This window comes from Triturus cristatus, chromosome 4_2, assembly GCF_964204655.1.
Source record: "Triturus cristatus chromosome 4_2, aTriCri1.1, whole genome shotgun sequence".
Classification (NCBI taxonomy): Eukaryota; Metazoa; Chordata; class Amphibia; order Caudata; family Salamandridae; genus Triturus; species Triturus cristatus.
The window spans coordinates 512,656,355-512,675,648 of record NC_140586.1 but is presented as its reverse complement, the minus strand read 5'-3'; the positions used below and the strand labels follow the sequence as shown (position 1 = coordinate 512,675,648).

Below are 19,294 nucleotides of genomic sequence, written 5' to 3'. Positions count from 1 at the left end.
ACTATACGGAAGCCAGTGTAGGATCAACAGCCAGTAAAAACCCAGTTAACAAGAGGTATGCCAACCTTAGACAAATGGCGAGCAGCAACAGATAATACCCTGCAATAGGCGGAGTTTCACTCAACATCTACATTACTTGATGTCTCGGAGAGACAGTGCATGCGCGCTGCCAAGCCGAGACCTAATGACCCATATATATAGCAGGCCTGACTCATCACTGGGGAATCACTCTTGAATTCCTAAATAACATCTCCTTCACTACAGTAAGTTCTTCATGTATCTTCCGAAGATCTTGTAGGGGTTCTAAAATGTCAATCGCTTTCTGTGCAGACCATCCCTGCATTGCATACCTTTGTACTTCATTCAACAACATGTCTCCCTCATAGACTTCTTTCCATTCTTCTCTACTAATAGTAAATTTGTTCTCATTATTCAGCTATGCTAAACAGTATTCTTCCCACACATTCTCAGGTGTTTCTTGAACAGGGATGAGCAGAAGACATAAGCAATCTGCCACCATGATTTTGGCCCCTGGGACATATTGAATCTTATATAGTCTAGTATCCTCACAGACATTCGGGCAATTCTAGGCATACTATTGTATAATCCGCCAGTGGTCAACACCCTTGTCAAAGGCTTGTGACTAATTAGTACTGTATTTCCCCACCCAAACAGGCAGAAGTTTCAAATCACCAAACAACCATTAATGTATATTTTTGTATTACAGAATAGCACTCTTCCACTTGAGTTAACACTCATGAGGTGAATGTTATTGTAACCTCCTGCCTGTTTTTATCCCTATGAGATAACAAAATTCTTATTGCATTACGACTAGCATTGGTCATTATAATGTTCCATGCAGCAAGATCATAACTCCAGTGGCATGGTGAGCATGGAACCCACGTCTGGGCATACCCATCCCACTTAGGGGGACCAATGAAAGAAGAACATACCCTGAAACTGGTCCCAGGATGCTTGTTACTTTTTAATACATGGTGTATTAAAAATGAACGTTTTAGCCTGGCAAAATGTTTATTTTACCAGGTCAAAATGGCAGTTTAAAAACTTCACACACAGGCTGCAATGGCAGACTTGAGGCCCGTTTAAGGGGCTACTCAAGTGGCTGGCGAGATCAGTGCTGTAGGCCCACTATTAGAATTTAAATTACAGGCCCTGGGCACATCTTGTGCCACTTTACTAGCGACTTACAAGTAAATTAAACATGTCAGTTGGGTATAAGACAATTCTAACATGTTTTAGGAAGAAAGCACTAGGACTTAAGCACTTGCTACAAAAGGTAAAGATTGCAGAGTCCTAAGGCCAGCAAAAATAAGAGGGTTGAAGGCAAAACATTTGTGGGAAGACCACCCTAAGGCAGGTCTATCAAAGGTGAACTATCCATCAGCAATCTGACACATATAAAGGTCCTGATATGTATGTGATCTACTTGAATACATTTTTGTATGTGTTGAGGCTTAAACATTCACAATTTTTCCATACAGGTAGGGTGTTTGTCCATGAATGGGCCCACCTCCGATGGGGCGTGTTCGATGAATATAGCAACGAAAGACCATCCTATCTCTCTGGAGATATGAAAATAGAAGCCACAAGGTAACATTCTGACTCATTTTTACTTGAGAAAATACTATGTTCATACTCTGGACAGTATATGTTTCACCATAGGGTGCCCTGTTACACGGTTCTCATTAAGTATGCTGTCTTGCTTAAGCATGAAGGTTGAGCATATTCACCGATTGCATCAGTTCTGAAATGTTCACCACTCTCTGTGTGTTTCAACAGTGGCCCTTAATGCTAAGAGTTCTGTTATATGGGACTCTATGCCTGTGCTACAACAAATAGTTTAAAACACCATTATGAATAAGCATTGACAAAACATACATAATGCATGCACACAGACACACACAATACATTACACATGCATGCACATTTTCAAACAGAACTCTAATACAGACATCCAAGTGGACACAGAACAACACGCCTTTAGGTGTCTGCACACACACAGACTAACACAATTACGCTAACACAATAATTCAGGTACTAAAACACAAAGGTTTACATACTCATAAAGAGGTAACACACATACAGACATATACACTAACCCACACAACACACATGCTGTCTCGGAAACACACAACCAGGCCTACATTAAAGACAGAATTATGAACAGCTCAAGGGACGAAGCAAAAGGCGTTTGCGGGCTACATGCTCACTGGATCTCCTGCTCCTTTGCTGAGGAACCCACATTAAAGGTAGAAATACAGTGGTGAGTCAATCTTCACTCAAACCTTGGCTTCTCATTGGGTAAGAAAAAGCAGCAGAACTGAGTGCAAAAATAAGGCCACTGGCGACATTCTGTACCTGTTGCCTTAATTCATGCTGTTGTGGGAGCAGACTTTCACATTCAAAATAACGGCCTAATTCAGGTTTCCGTTAGTTAATAAGTCTAGGCTGTATTAGCCTGAAGCATTTAAAAGAGTGCTTGGTTATTTGTGTGCTCAAGCCCTGCACCTTCATGTTGTCATTCAGTTTCAGGAAATCATTTAAATTCAGCTGCAGTTTACAGTGTCTCTCTCCTTCTTAATGTAACATTCATCTGGCTTGCCTGGTGGAGGAAGAAAACTTTTCAACATACAAGGTTATTGTTGGAGGGAGGACCACCGGGGAGTCGGGGAGACTATTCCGGGGCACCTTCCTACCGCAAAGTTATAGCCGAGCGCCGCTGAGAAGCCCCCCTTCGGGGAGGTCTTTCTCCTATGATCGTACTAGGCCCCGTAACACCACCACACAGGACTCAATATCAGTTGCTTGACTTGGTTCTTTATCAAAAGTAGTACGTTCAATATTTACAGTGGGATCGAGGGATCCAGTAAGAGTCTCAATGTCTGTTAGAGGGATAAGGTAGCGGGACAGTCTTAGTACCAACCAGGTATGGGAGGGATCTGCGCCAGACCTTGAGTGCTGGTCTCAGAGCGGCTCGGACGTGGGGAGCCGCGACGGCGTCTGCAGGGCTCGGGTGGTAGTTCCGCTTGGGTCGAGCCGCGACACAGTCAGCAGGGCTCCGGTGGTAGGTCCGCTTCGGTCGAGCCGCGACGAGGTCAGCTGGGCTCTGATGGTAATAGTTCAACAAGGTCGGGCCGCGACAGCGTCAGCAGGGCCCCAAAGGTTCGTGAAGGTCTTTAAGCACGGTGGAGCCGCGACGTCGTCAGCAGGGCTCAGAGTGTGGGTTCAGGATGAGTCTTCTTCCGTAGGGTCAGCCGCGATCCGATCAGCAGGGCTCTTGACTCCGGGATACAACTGTTGTCCTGTTGTCGGGTCGCCCCAGATATAGGACTGGAGCCCTTTGATGTCCGGACCCTTGCGCCCGGAGGGGGCGGAGAGGCCGGGTAGGGAACGGCCAGACGCCCAGCAGGAGAGGCGCCAGGCCCCAGAGAGCTGTGGGGCGATCGCACCTAGGTGTGGAAGGACGGTTGGGGGTCCCATCGATACTGCCCTCCGCCGGGAGTGGGAAGGGTTCACGTGGTATCCCCCGGGCCAGGGGTTGGCGCCTCGATGTCGGGCCTTGCTGGGACAGAGGCCGGGTGAAGCGGGGTCACGCAGGTGGTCACGTGGAGTGACGTATAATCCAAAATGGAGGAGCCCCGTGGTGCATGGGACCTCGTGCGGCTTAGCGAGGGGGAATAGTACCACGCCACGAGGCCGGCTCCCACAGTTATGTCACCAACGGGCAGAAGCTGCTTAGTGAGTGAAGTTTCACGTTCGTGTATATTTCCTCTGTATAACTACAACCTGTGGATTTACTGTCCCATAGAAATCACACGGAAGTAGAAATAAATTAATAGTTTGATTGGTTGCTACGAAAACAACATTTCAGTGCTGCTCATTTAGGTAATGTCATGCTATGAAAATTGTGTGTTTTTTATGTTTAAAACATCATAAATAACTTCTATTTGGGGAACAGAGGAGATTTTATGCTAATAAAGGTGAGTGTTTAAATGTTGATGTAGTTTATTGTTTTGAGCGTGTTTTTTATGTGAACATTTTGGATTTTTGAGAGCTCGAATTGGATAAAGGTGTATGTGGAAGAGTTTAAGGTTGCACCAAGGTTTTTGAGTTTATGATTTTCTTAATAATTTAGTTGTGAATGTGCAATTCTGGATTGGAACACTGTTGGTTTATGCTGTGCACAAGAGTGAATTAAACTAGTTCCTTAATTAGGGTATTGCTGAACAAAATCATAGTTTGATGTGTGATTGTGTGTTGCCAGGAAGTACTCCTTTCTTTGTGGTTAGTTTGATCTCCATCCCTTTTCCTAGCGCACACTCCCAAGGTGTTATTGTTTCGTCTTATTGAATTATTGTATTTTGAGATATTGAGATGAAGTTATATTGTGCTTGTTGAAGTATTGTGTCGTTAAGAACGTTTGATTTAAAATAGATGCGAATTTAGGTCAATAAGGATACTATTGAAAGGGTAGCTTACAACACCATTGGGAAGTCCAGCCTCTGAGATGGTCATAAATTGAGCCATGCTGAGGCGGCGCGACCGGAGCAGCGAAGATGGCAAACACGTCTTAACAATGCCCCTCAGACATCCTCTGCCATCTAGCTGCACATCCGTTGTCCCAGGCCAATATTTCCCCCTGGTGGGCCGCTCCTCGCATTGTGAGGACCCAGGGTCTGGCTGATTCTGACAAGGTGGCGAGGGACGGAGGCATCTTAATGCCTGGTTCTTCACAGATGATACATTTCTAGACTATACGTCGGAGAAGCTCCGCTCCTACTCGACACTACTGAAGGGTCAGTCGTTCCGGCGAGCATGCTGTGGGCGGCCAGCAAAACTACACTCTGGGGCGTGGCCAAGACCTACCTTAATCATACGGACAGGGACCATCGCAGATATGTGACAGAGCTCGTCTTCTATGGTTGGAGGCAGCAGTGGCATTCAAAACATCTGAGCCATGACTCGGCATTGGAAATAGACTGAACCTCCTTTTGCCAACTTTCATTTCACAAGGCCCGCCAGTGCTGGAGAGCATCCTTTCAATGCGTATATGAACACAGCAATAAAAATAGTGCACTCCTGAATAGTCTGGCCATCAGAATCAATGGGCCCCAATTTGTTCCCTTTACTACTGATGCTACTAGGACCCTGAACACTTCTCCAGAGGTCATAGCAAATGCCTTTGCTGCCTATTATCAAACACTTTACCTGACACCTTAGACCTGCCTGTGAGCTCACCCGGCCCCTCCTGCCTGATGTTCCTCTGCCCTCTCTCACTCATGCCCAGCAGGTAGCTCTAGACTCTCCCATTACCGAGGTCAAGATTCAGTAGGTGATCCATGGCTTAAAACCCTGTAAAACCCCAAGGCCTGATGGCTCCCTCTTGAGTACTATACCAAGCTCTGCGAGGTTGTTGTTCCCCATCTGTTCCACCCTGCAAAGAGGCTGGGAGCTCTGGCTCCCTCTCCTGGACCTAAACCTCGCAACCATGATGGTTATTCCCAAATCTGACCCTCCAGCGCCCAATTGCTCGCTGTACCGCATTAATCAATGCCGAAATCAAGATTTACTCCAAACTCTTCACAAACAGACTAGAGCCAGTACTTAACACCCTAGTCCACACAGACTAGAGCGGCTTCATGCCCAACCAAGCACAAGGCACTACATCTGCCGGATACATACTGCTCTGACCAATGACTACAACATTGAGGAAGCCTCCGCATTGCTACTTGTGGACTTCACAAAGGGTTTTGACACAGTGGACTGGGACTACATGGATTGTGTGTGGTGTTGCGATACATGGACTTTGGTACCATGTTATGCAAACTAGTTTGTGTTTTATACTCACGACCTACAGTGCGAGTACTCATTAATGAGGTGCTGTGACATGAATTCCCGACTTAACATCGAACCCAACAGGGATGCCCACTGGCTCCTCTGCTTTTTGCTCTTGAACTCCTGGCCTGTATTATTCACTGCGATGCTTGCTTGTGGACAGGATCACCCTATGCATTGACAATCTCCTTCTTTACCTGGTCGACCCTTCAAATTCAGGTCCACGTGTACTGGAAAACCTGCGGCTCCATGGGGAGGCCTACAAATGAAGTGGGGTAATTTGCTCTAGTCCCTCTGTGCAGAGACAGTGCAGTGTTTGGCTGGCAAACAGGAATACCGCTGCACCACCTCAGTTTCAAATATTTAGGGGTCCATGTCTCCACCGTCCATGAGCTCACGAGAAGCCTTAACCTTGATCCCCCCCACTGAACCATGAAAAATCAGCCTCAACACCTTGTCAACTTTGCCCCACAATATTCTGGGGATGATTACCCTTGTAGAGATGATGTGGGTCCCTTGTTTTCTGTACATGCTGCAAAACTTTCCACTTCCGAACAATAATTGTTTTTTTAAATTGCATCTAGCCTCAGGGTCTTCCTTTGGGGTGGCCCTCCCACTTGCATTCCATTTGACAAATGTCATCAGTCTGTGTATGATGGCGGCCTGGGTGAAGTGGGCATCCACTTCTATTACTGGACGTTCCAACTCCTGGTCATCTATGTTTGGCTGTCCGGTGGGTGGAGTGACTTAGTGTATCAACTGGAACTGTCACGCCTGGGCCTGGAAGGACTGATGCACTACCTATACTGATGACCTATTCTTCTCAACACCCTCGGGGTTACCACAACAGTCTTCCTGGTGTGGTGAGTGACCAACAGACTCCGAGGATGGGACAGGAAAGAACTCATCAGACGCCCCTTTGAAGAGCACACTGGTTGGATGACACTGCATGACTGAAGGGATTCCAGCACTGGGTCCAAATTGGGATTACAACCGTGGGTGGCATGTGGCAGGGTTCTTGTATGCACTCCACAGATCTGCAGGTGCAATTTGCATTGTCCCAGTCACAGATCTATAAATATTTGCAAGTGACACATGCACTTGACGATTATTGGTCTCATTTAAATGCCAGCCCAAATGTATCCTCCTGGAGGCCAGAGTGCTGACGGGATGCTTGGCTCATTGGGGGATTTCCATGCAGTGCAGCTCATTGATTTGTAACGCCCCTGAGGTACTGGGTCGAACCCAACAGAGATGGGAGGGATTGGCTGGGGAATTGGAAGACGTTGAATGGCGGGAGGTTTGTATGGCGCCCTGAGAACTCGCCATTTTGGCCCGATTCAGAGTGGTCCAAATACATTACCTACACATAACATACATGACGCCCCTTAGGCTCTAGCATGCAGGCCATATCACTGAACCTGACTGCACCCATTGCTGTTCTTGAGAGGCAGATTACTTTCAGATGGTCTGGCAGTGCCCCTTGGTCGCCCAATACTAGAACTTCATGGAAACACTCTTTGCAGGACCCTAGATCGACCTATCCGGTTGAAACCAAAGATAGCTCTTCTTGGTCTTCTGGATGAGTTTGAGTGGGTGAAGGAAAATAGGACCCTGTTGGGACTGGCTATGCCAGTGCTAAAAGAGATATTGCTAAATATTGGAAGTTACCACACCCACCTAGCCTGGCTATGTGGATATCTGGCATGTACTGGTGGGCTAAACAGGAGGAATCAATCTATCTCTCTAGAGGTTGCCCTCAGAAATTCTACAAAATTTGGGCTAGATGGTGGGAATATTATGGTTTGACTTCTACACCAGAGTATGTGCCAACCGGTGCTCTGGATTTCCTGTAATTGCTGATGATTGTGGGTGGATGGGAGCTGTGTTTTGATTGGGAGGTAATTCTTGTTTTTTTTTTGTTGCCTCTTATTAATATAAACCATTACAATTTGTTTATTAGAAAACTAGCTCTGCCATGCCTGCTTGTTTATGGCTTGATGAGTGGCACAAGGCTACAGCAAAAGATAACAAATTACAATTTTATAAAAAGGATACTTTTAATGTTATGAAAATTGCATCCTTGACATTTTGGTTGCATACTAATCCACAACTGAGAGCTACACAATTTGAAGGAATATGTCTCATTACATCGTTGACTTTTACAACGCGGTCGCTACAACGACCAGGTTGTTAGTACGCAATGCATTTACATCGCAAGTCATTACAACGACTTACACTAGGAGGCCCACTGGACTTAGAAACAGTATTAATTACTATTCCTACTCTAGTTTGCGCAACAGTAGGGAAGGTGTTAGAATTAATTTTGAATACTTCAGCACCCCCTAGTTCAAGTTGTTTTAATGACTTGCAATGTAAATGTTTCGCGTACTAACAAAGCGGTCGTTGTAACGACCACGTTGTAATGGTAGTGCAATGTAATGACAGGTTTGTAAACGCCGTTTCCCAATTTGAAGCATTTAACAAGTTGCATGAGGGCTATCCAAAGGACCAACAGAAAAGGTTAAGAGGTGAGGTTGATAAGGCAGTACGTGATTGGATGGATGCTAGATTGCGTATGAGGAAAAAGACATGGAGTACAGTAATGCTTGAAACTGTTCATGCATTTCCTGTGATCACTGCAGACCAAATAAAGAATAAAACAAAAAAGAATAAAAGTATAAAATAAGGAGGAGGAAAAGAATTATAAAAATGAATCTGATGAATTGGATGAAGTGTTGGATGATTTGCTGACAACATCACCACCAGGTAATAAAGCCAAAGAGTCAAATTGCGAGAAAGAGGGAGATTTGGAGGCTGGGGAAACATCCAAGAGTGAGATAGCAGTAACTCCCAGTGGTAGTGCAGTATACAAGTGAATTTTAAACGATTTCCTGAATCCGATTTTGATCATTACAAGGTTCCGAAATTGACTTTTGATGAGCTAGTGTTTTTACAATTGGCAGCAGAGAAGCGAGCTCATAGTGTGTATGAAAGTTAGAAAGCATTGCTTAAGTATTGAGAATGGTTATGAATAAAAAGCCTCTCAAAATAAAAATGAATCCATCGTAAAATGAGGATTAACTTTTAGAGAAATTATAGGCTTAATCAGTGATTTGGATAATGTGGTGAAGTATGAGAGACTATTTATTTATTTATTTATAAAGTTTTATATAGCGCAAACTTGATCCCGAAGGATATCAGAGCGCTTTACAATTTGCGGGAAGGAAGGTAACAGATCAAAACCTGAGTCAAATGGGGAATCTAATAGGCATTGAAACAAATAGTGCACATATAACAGATCATTTATAAACCTGGGTGACCGAAGAGTGGGCTAGACGATGGAGCATAATGACATAAGGGGAGCAAAAACAATAATCATATACAGGAATAATAACCAATACCATAGTATGTTCGATGCGATTAGAGCTAACAATTGCCCCTCATGTTAAGGTAAGAACTTATTCATGAGGAATCTTTTTGCTTCCAGTTTGAAAGCAACCTTGGAAGAGATTCTGCGAATCTCCGGTGGAAGAGAGTTCCAAATTTTTGGAGCAGATTCAGAGAAGGCTCGTTAGCATGTTCTCTTTTTGCGGAAGATCTGAGGTTTCAAGAGGAGGGAATTAACACTCCTTGACGGTCTACCCCCTCCGGATAGTTCTAGCTTTTGTGCAAGGTGGGTGGGGGTTTTGAAGTGGAGGGCTGTGAGCGATAGGCAGGCAATCTTCAGTTGGATTCTAGCTCCATAGGGCAGCCAGTTTAGAGATTTTAAAACCGGGGAGATGTGGGCATTTCGCTTGGTGCCCATAGTCAATCTGGCCGCCGCGTTCAGTGAAGCCTTTAGACTAGATTGTCATTACCAGAGCCTACTGCATGATCAATGAATTGAGAGTTACAATCTACACTGATAGTCATTATTGTTCAGGTGTGGTTCATGACTTTGGTTAGTTCTGGTCACAATATGATTTCATGACCTGAACTGGTACTCCGATTCGAAATGGCCCACACATTTTTGATTTGTTCATGCTTTGAAATTGGCTTAGAGAAAAGCAGTGGTGAAATGTGTAGGACATGGCCATGGATAAATCTGGGTAATTTTGCACAATAATTTTGGTAACAGAGTTGCAAAGCATTATAGAAGAAATAGCACCCCAGTGTCCATGGAGACAGATAAATAATCAGAAAACAAAGTTGAACATGTTTTCACTGGTATGACAATACAAACATTGGAGGAGGTAAAAGATGTACAAAATGAAATGTCAGATGAGACAAAGAAAAAGTGGGAACATGCAGGATGCAAGCAAGATGAAGATGTGTTTTAGAAATGTGATGCTGCAGGGGGTATTTAGACAGGATACTGAAAAAAAATATCCCATGCCAAAATATCAAGTCTAAAATATTAGGATATGGAAATATCGTCAGCAAGAATATCGATGTCAAGAATATTGATTTTAAGGTAAGCAATATTGATTTTTAAAATATAGAATGTATTAGTATTGTTTGCAAAAATATAGTTGTTTAAAATATCCTTTTTTAATTTGTATCATGTATTTTAGTATATATTTTGAATGTATGTGATGTCATTGTTTGTATAAGTATTGTTTATGTTTTGTAATATATGTGTTACATTTTTAGTAGCTATTTAATTTAATTCCATTTTGGTGCCGATTCCGATCCGTAAAAAAAGTTTACCGTCTGACTCGTATCCGTATTTTTTTACGTACAAATCGTACAAGTACCGTACAAACTGCGAAGTACGATTCGTACGTGAAAAATACATACGAATTGCGTCGGGAAAATGGTCCGAGAGGGAGCCGTAAATTTTTACGTCCGAATAGCGTCGGGAAAAGTGTACGATAGGGAGCAGGACATTTTTACGTGCAAATCGTAAAACAGAAGTCCGAGCACGCAAGTACAATCCGTACCGCCCGTCCGAATACACAAGCGCATGTAAAAGGCCCCGTACGGAGCGAACGCTGTAGCCTACATCTACACGGGTAAACTTGTGCCCGGATACTAGTCGTACAGCCACCCTTACCCCGCACATGTCAGCACCGTACCCCCGTATGTCAGCACCGTACCCCCCCTACGCACCGTACCCCAACACCGTAGCACAGCCCCCCACCTGTACGCGCCACACCCCAGGCCCGTAGCCCAGCCCTGTACCTGTACGCACCGTACCCCAACACCCCCCCGTAGGTACGCGCCGTACCCCCACCCCCGTAGGTACGTGCCGTACCTCCACCCCCATAGGTACGCACCGTACCCCCACCCCCGTAGGTACGCGCCGTACCCCCAGCCCCGTAGGTATGCGCCGTACCCCCAGCGCATAGCACATACCTACGGCGTACATCGTGGCGTACTTAGCTTTTCCGGCACTTTTTGGCTCCCATAAAAATATAGCCGTGCGGAGTGCTGTGGGTACGAATCGTACTTGCTGGTCCGTAAAACGCTGCCTGACTCCGTGCGGACGTCGTGTACGCACTGTCCAGGATCGGAATTGTATGTATTTTTTAGCCGCACTGTGTTTTTTACGATTCGTACGGAAATGGTATTTCTGTACGAATCGTACTTGCTGGTTTGTACGGTGGATTTCCCGGGTACGAGTCGTACGGAGAAAACGCTCCGTACGACCATTTGTACCCGGGTTTTACAGGATCGGAATCGGCACCTTTGTGTTTTTTACTTCCGTATCGGGTAGTGGATTTATAGGGGAATAAGGTCAGAAGTGATTTAATTATAATAAATTAATGATTATTTTGTACTTAGTATTACTTATTTAATTGATATTTAATTGTGTTAGTTGTGCTTTGATTTTTTTTTCCATGTAAGTGTAGGTTGTGGGATTTATAGGGGTAAAGGGTGAAAAGTATTTTATTTTAACTTAATTAATAATTAGCTGCTAATTAATGTTAATTAATTAATTGATAATTAATCATGTTAATTTTGTAATTTTGTTAGGTGTGGGTTGTGGGGTGATAGGGGTAAAGTGTGGGAAGTAATTTATTTTTAATTAACTAATAATTAGTTGTCAAGTAATGATAATTAATTGATAATTGTGTTCATTGTGTAATTAATTTCCCTTCAATCCTCCCTTGCATGGATTCTCTCCCAGTACGTAATTAATCGAACAGGTCTTTTCATGGGGGGGCTGCTTTCACCTCATCTTCAGCACAAATCTTTGAATCAGGGGCGGAGCAAAAGCAGAGCAACAAGGTACCTGTAGGACCTGGGTCAGGACAGGTATCTAAGACCCTGACCTTTGTTTCCTTGCTGATACTGAACTGGGCCAATTTAATAGAAATTTTCTCCTGCAGTTATTATCTGATATGGGGGATCTGAGATTGGTAGCAAGCAGAGATATTGAGCGAGTTTTCCTAGATCCTCGAAGCAGACTCCTGATCTCCAGAGTAACTTTTAGTTCTAGGATAATTGCAATGTTTATCCTGGCTAATATTGATTATTTTAGGAAAAGTCGAATCGGTGTTCTATCATTTGAGGAGGCTGCTGTTGCTCAGATAGATTCTCATAGGGAAGACACCTAGAGCTTAGAGTTGTAGCTATTAGTAGGGGAGTTGTAAATCCAAAAAGATATTATAATCACAGTTGGTAGAACTACAGGAAATAGAGTGATTAATATTGTGGGAAATGATGACCAAAGGGTCAGTAAATCTAGAGGGGAATATAAGTTAGCCGATTGGAGTTGGGTAGTGGGTTCCCTGAATGCTTCCAAAGATAACATAAACATTCCTATGCTGCATAGGTAGCCCCTGGGAAAAATCCTGTCCCGCAATATGGCAGGTTTAGGACACCCTATCTTTAAGCTAAGTTCATTAATGTCCTGTGATCCAAAGATAATTTGTTTACAGGAAACATGGTGCTGCACAGATTTTAATTATGAGATCTATTTTGTTTTCTGTTGTGCAATAAAACCTTCAGTAAAAGGACATGCAAGTGGAGGTTTAGCTATTCTACTTAACGGCAGTATGAATTGGAATCCTCTGGTGTTTGTCAACTCGGCAAATTTCTGCATGTGCATAAAGCTGGCTCTGCGTTAAGTTATAGGAGGAGAGTATTCAAATGTTTTATTGGTAAATGTTTATATTTCACCTGGGAGGGCATTTGACTCTCTGAATCCATTTTCACTTTCGTGCATAACATTAGTACTAAAGAAGAATGCACACTTATAATTATGGTGGGAGATTTTAACGCTAAAATCTCGAGTTGTTCCTCTTTGGCTTTTGGTAACCGGGAGCTGGAAGATGTATGGACCATCGCAGAGACTATTTTGCCCGGTCATATTAGATCGGATAGGCGAGGGTTAGGCTTTTTGGATTGCCTGAGAACTAATGACTTTGGTATTTTAAATGGGAGATTCCCGGAGGATTCTCCAGCTGCCCTCACTTTTGAGTCCTCATGAGGGCAGTTGCTAATTGATTACATTGTGGTATGATATAAATTCTTTGGAACATGTACACAGTTTAAGATACTGAAGGCACATTTGAGTGTTTACAGTATTCTCTCTGAGGATATTAATTCAGAACTCAAGATGCTTGAGCCCTGGAATCCTAGAGATGATAATATTGTGTATAATAAAACTAATGGGAGTACCTTTTGGTCAAATGAAAATCTGACAAACATGGTGGGGCTTGTTAAAAATGTGAACTCAGTTCCAACACAGGAAAATCCTATTGTATGGTTTGAGAAGCATTTGGTTTTATTTAGATCATGTGGGAGTACCCCATTTGGTAGCTACATCTGGGGAGGTAAAAAAGCTAAATCAGGAACTGAATTCCTTAATAAGGAAACAATTAAAGCAGTCATCATTGATGAGGCAAAGGGAAACTAATCGTCTGAAGCGGGTAGGAACGGGATGGAAGGTGTCTGAACGTGGTTGAGTGGTGGATCAAAAATGGATCAAATTGAGAAAGGTTGCACTTTCCGGTGTCTCACGTAACTATTGGGCTTTAATAGCAGAATATTATGACTGTAGAATTAAGGCTGAAGCTATTTTAATATCTGATGTTGAATGTATCCAATATATCTCGCAGTCATACACAGTAAACACTAGGAATGGGATTTTGGAGTCAACCAGTGAGTGTCACTCAGGGGATGTTTATGGCCCTCCTTCTTGTGAAGAGATAGAGTGTTTTATAAAAGGAGCAAGGCATTCTGGGGCAATAGCTATTATTAAACTAGATAGCTCTGCTTGGGCCCTCTTCCTCTACCCCGTGTTCCAATATTGTTACGCACACAGGACTATTCCGTTCTCTGGGAAAGGAAGCATAGTGGTATCTTTATACAAAAAGGGTCCTAAAACTTCTTCTGCCAGTTTTAGGCAGATCGCATTATTGGATGCAATCGGAAAACTGTTTACTAAGAGTATACTTCTTCACCTTAAGGACTGGGCCTTTGGTAATGATCTTGTTCCTACAGAGCAGGTTGGTTTTCGCAAGAATAGCGGTACCCTAGATAACATTTCAGCCCTGCAGACTTTGATTGAAAAGTTTCCAGTAGGCAGGGGTATGTCCTTGTATGCTGCCTTTATAGATTTCTCCACGGCGTTCGACAGGGTTGACGGAAGGATGCTGTGAAAGAAGTTGGCCGCAATGGGGATTTCCGTGCATTTGCTTAAGCTGAATATTGCATTGCACTCCTCTGCTTGGACTCAGGACTCTGGGTTGAAGCAAGGATTTTTATTAGCACTTCTCCTTTTTTCTCTTTAATGACTTGCCTAGTAGGGTGGGGCAATGTAAGGGGGAACCTCCGAAGCTAGGAACAATGAAACTCGGATGTCTATTCTATGTGGATGACGCTATCCTGCTAGATTTAACTCCAATAGGTTTGCAAAGGCGACTTAATGAGCCAGGCCACTACACTGTTGAATATTTTTTTAAGTAAATATTTCCAATAGTAAAATCATGGTATTTGGGTCCCAGGGATGTGGGGGTAGAAAAAAGTATGCACTGGTTCTTGGTGAAAGATAAGCTAGTTGCAGTGAGGTTGTACCCGTATTCAGGCAGAATCTTTACAAGCAACTGCTCTAGCAGTGATCACATTACAGAGTGTAGAAGTAAGGCAATATCTCAGGCCTCTGCAATTGGCAGGGTATATAAATGTTGCGGGCAAAGATATTTTGCTCATGTTTTATTGGTTGATCAAAATTTCGTCCTAACTGAATCATGCTTGCAAATCAGTGGATGAACAGCAGTGGAGATTTTTTGATAAGGGGCATATTTGGTGCCAAATCTATAACCCAAATTGTGTGGCTGCTCCAGCAGCTCTTCGGCTTGAATTTGGGCTCCTTTCGACTTATGTGTTTGCTATGGCAGCAAGCTGTGGTAAATAATTTAATTACCGGGACTTAATTTGATACAGGAACATAATAAAATAGCTCAGTAAATAAGAGGCAGAATCCGTGGTATTAGAGGTTCGGAATGGGCTTTATTCCAATGGTCGATTATAATCGGTTGCTCCAAGTTCCATCACCACGAAGGTTCAGGAAGTGAAGTACATACGTTATTGACAATCAATCACTTTTATACAATAGGCATTACAGTGAAGCAAATACAAGAGGCGTAACAATTGATAGTGTGGATAATATATTCATACGTAGCAAAAATAGGCGTAACTAGGTGTGTTTAAAGAACGTCATCAGGTGTGATGTCATAATAGGGTGGTTACATGAAAGAATTTCGCAATGTCAGCAGAAATACTTGGCAGAAATGCGCGCGCAGCCGCATGACGTGTGATTGACGTGCAACTAGGGGGCGAAGGGGACTTGACATTTAGCTCTACATGTGGCGACAGAAGTCTGGAGGGTCAAGTCAACCTAATCCCAAATCATATCTAACATCCTATGTTTAAAGAACTATGTTATCCAAAAGAGAGGTCTTCTTAGAGTAGAATCTTATTCTATACTGACTAAACTGACTGTTAGTGCGTGTACAAGCGTCTAAGTGTCTACACTAGATGCGTGGGTAGAAATCTTCCACAGTAATAGGGCTATGATTTACTTGCATAAAGACAGAGAAGCCGGGCCTTTGCTCGGTAGCTGGAAGAATGTTTACTTAAACTACTAGACAGGAATGCATTGGGCAGGGAACGGAGCAGATAATTTCGAAGGTGAAATACAGTTTTTGGCAGGCAGCAGGCTGATGTCAGGCTTCGTGAGCCGTGCAGAGAATGAGACAAAGTTCATGGTCACAGATGCAGGCTCAGACTGGAGTTTTCAGAGGCAGAAGGCAAGAAGAGTTTGATGACAGAATCAGGGCCTACTTGCCTGGACTGAAAAAATGGCATGAGTGAACCATATAAAGCCGGTGGCCTTTCATACTTAGGAATGGAATATCCGGCCTATTCATGGCGGATCTGAAAGAGGACAGGTTGACGGTGGACGCACATGTGTTTGCGTCTTCATAACTGGAACTGGAGGAAACATTCATGTACTTGTGATTCATACATGAAACCGTTGGGGTCCAAGATAGGGGACATAACTGATCAGAAAAATCCATATTTCCACATTCCCTCCTTGTCCCCTACTTGCCCGTTAAGAGATATCAATCTTCATCAATCCATTGATCTGTTCATATAGCATCATTTGTTCTTCTTTCTTCTTCCGTGATGAATGAAATCCTGGTGGTGGAATACACGATGTGGCACACAGACCACAGATCGCTGGTCCACATTGTAGACATAGACAGCAACTGAATAGTATGAGAAGGCCAATACCTAGGAAAGATAGGACCTTCCATCCAAAGGTAGATAATACACTCCAAAACCAACCGGACCAAGTCCAGGTGCCTGGGTTCTGGTGTATCTGGCTTACAATCTTATGAAGGCGAGTTATGGCTTTATATACAGATGGCGAATTTTCTGGTATGAAAATGCAACAGCTTGATCCGATGACCCTACAAGCTCCGCCCCTATCGGCCAGGATGACGTCAAGGACAAGACGATTTTGAAGCACAACAATCCGCATAGCAGACTGCTCTTCTGTTAAATTGCCTAAGGCGGAAATAGTTTCGTTCACTACTGCTTCAAGGGTTCTAGTTAATCTACGTATCAGCTTACTATTAGTAACGGTACCTATATAGGGAAAGAGACCTTTATTGAAATCTGTGTATTTTTCCCATGCCGTTTCAGTGTAATCGACTATCGGGAGATCTCTCCTTACTCTATTATATACTAAATGAGTATTTCTGTGATAATCAGGAGGAGCTAGGAAAACGGGTGGCAAAAGGAATCCAATGTAGCAAGTACCATCCCAATCTAGAGGCAAACGTACATATGCCATCTGACCACATATGAAATAAGAATGGCGGGAAGCTCTAAATGTAGACTTGCCTTGATCACTAAATTCTACTACAGTGGTGCATCTACTATGGCCCATATGTATGGAACCGTTCTTTCTTATACATAATTCACCTTTTACTGGAAATATTGACATAGCGGGCAAATTTGGAGTAGCTTCGGATTCGACATTTAGGATCATAAGATTAAGCGTAAAATTACCTAATCCATACACTTCATTTTCTAGATCAGTTCCTGTTCTTTTGGGAAGTCCCTCCTTGTTAGGGTAGCAGACTTTAAGTAAAACTAAGTTCAAATTTCCCCATACCCAGTTATCTTGATATACTGCAGAATTCGAATCTAGGGAATTAATTAAACTAAACCATGCTCCACAGGAGCCGTTGTGTGTGAACGGGTATGGAAAGAGAGGTAGAATTCCTTTATAATTCTGATAGGGAGGGAGTCGGCCACATATCCAACAATTTGTAGCATTGCTAACCTGATGGGAATGATGTAACATACTAATAAACGTGTTATTGCGCAGCGCAAATCTATAAGACAACTCAAGCGGAGGTAATTCGCTAAAAGAATGTTCAGCAGTAATATTATAAACATGTCTAGAAATTGGATAATATATGTGCAACAATATACTTGCAGTAATTATTAAAAGACTTAAGAAAAACAAAATTAATAACGTCACTATGCAATGACTACGCAGTGATTTACAGTACGCCTGTCGTTTCAACATTTTTCGGGTGTTATCTCTATTCAGGTCCAAGGGATACATGTCAGAGACAATTCAACCGCTTCACCTTGGAGAGGACTTAAACAATCAAATTGCTTGACTGATTGGACCTGAGTTTTAGTTTATAAAGTTCGGAATTACTCTTTTCAACAAAAGGAAGTTTTGAGTCAATGGGTGAAGACACACGAGGTGTGGTATTCACATCCGCTGGTAGTCCATGAAATTTCTTGATATGACTTGAATGAATCCAGCCTTTCCTGCCCTCGATCTTCACGGCTGTCCTTGTGGTGAGCAAGACCAGCTGCGGCGACTTCCACCTAGGATCCAGCTGAGTCTTTCGATCAAAGTTCCTCACTAGGACCAGGTCGCCTGGAATTACGTCATGGGGCTTCACCTCAGTGTTGTCAGGAAAAGCTGCAGCTACCTGTGAACGACAAGATTGTAGTGCAGACATCAAGGAAGCCAAGTAATCTGTCAGCATATTACAGTCAATATCAGTTATTTTGCGTGGTATGGGCGTCCCCCACATATTTGGTGGTCTACCAAAGATCACCTCATACGGGGATAGCCCTGTTCGAGAGTGTGCTACCATTCTCATGTAAAAGAGTGCAACTGGTAATGCTACTACCCAGTCGACACCTTTCTCTCTGCATATTTTGGACAATCTAATTTTCAGGATCTGATTATGTCTTTCTACGAGACCTGCTGCTTCGGGGTGTCGGACACAGTGGAATTTCCACTGATAGCCTAACAAAAGTGAAACGTGTTTCATTAGTTCGGATGAGAACGGCTGGCCGTTATCTGAGTAGACAACACGTGGTAAACCGTATCGTGGGAAGAATTCTCGAACCAACTGTTTGGCAGTAGTCGGGGCAGTGTAATCTGAAACCGGGTATGCCTCTGTCCAACGGGAAAGAGCACAGACAACTACGAGAACATATTTGAATCCTCGACATCGTTCCATCTGGATATAATCCATCTGGAGGACTTCAAAAGGGTGATCAGGAGGCTGAAATCCACCCTGTTCTACGGGAACGCTTTTTCCTGGGTTGAACTGACAACAGATCATACAGGTACGAACTTTTTGTTTAGCTGCTGTTCGTAAATGTTTATTGAACCAAATGTGTTGAATGCTATCTAGCATAGCTTTTTCTCCTAGATGCGCTGGACTATGTACAGTGTTAATTATAACTTGGACCATTGAATCAGGAAGGAACCACACAGACTTTTCCTTCATCATCCATCCTTGATCCGTTTGGATCCCTCCTAATTCAGTCCATTTCTTTATTTCGTCTGGTGTAGCATGTGTCTGTATATCAATTACGTCAAGAGTAGGATCTTTAATCGTCATACAATGTGTTGGCGTCAGGACTATTGTCTTTGTCATGTCGGATGTTTGAG

The 19,294-nt window shown here is 43.3% G+C and overlaps 1 protein-coding gene across 1 annotated transcript in view; it reads left to right on the top strand.

Moving 5' to 3' along the window:
* Positions 1 to 19,294, top strand: part of LOC146834644 (calcium-activated chloride channel regulator 3A-1-like) — a 637,940-nt gene that overhangs the window by 154,784 nt on the left and 463,862 nt on the right. The window contains exon 4 of the mRNA XM_085602115.1: positions 1,503 to 1,611. Within this exon, the coding sequence (XP_085458241.1) occupies positions 1,503 to 1,611 (109 nt within the window). The remainder of the gene's footprint in view (positions 1 to 1,502; positions 1,612 to 19,294) is intronic.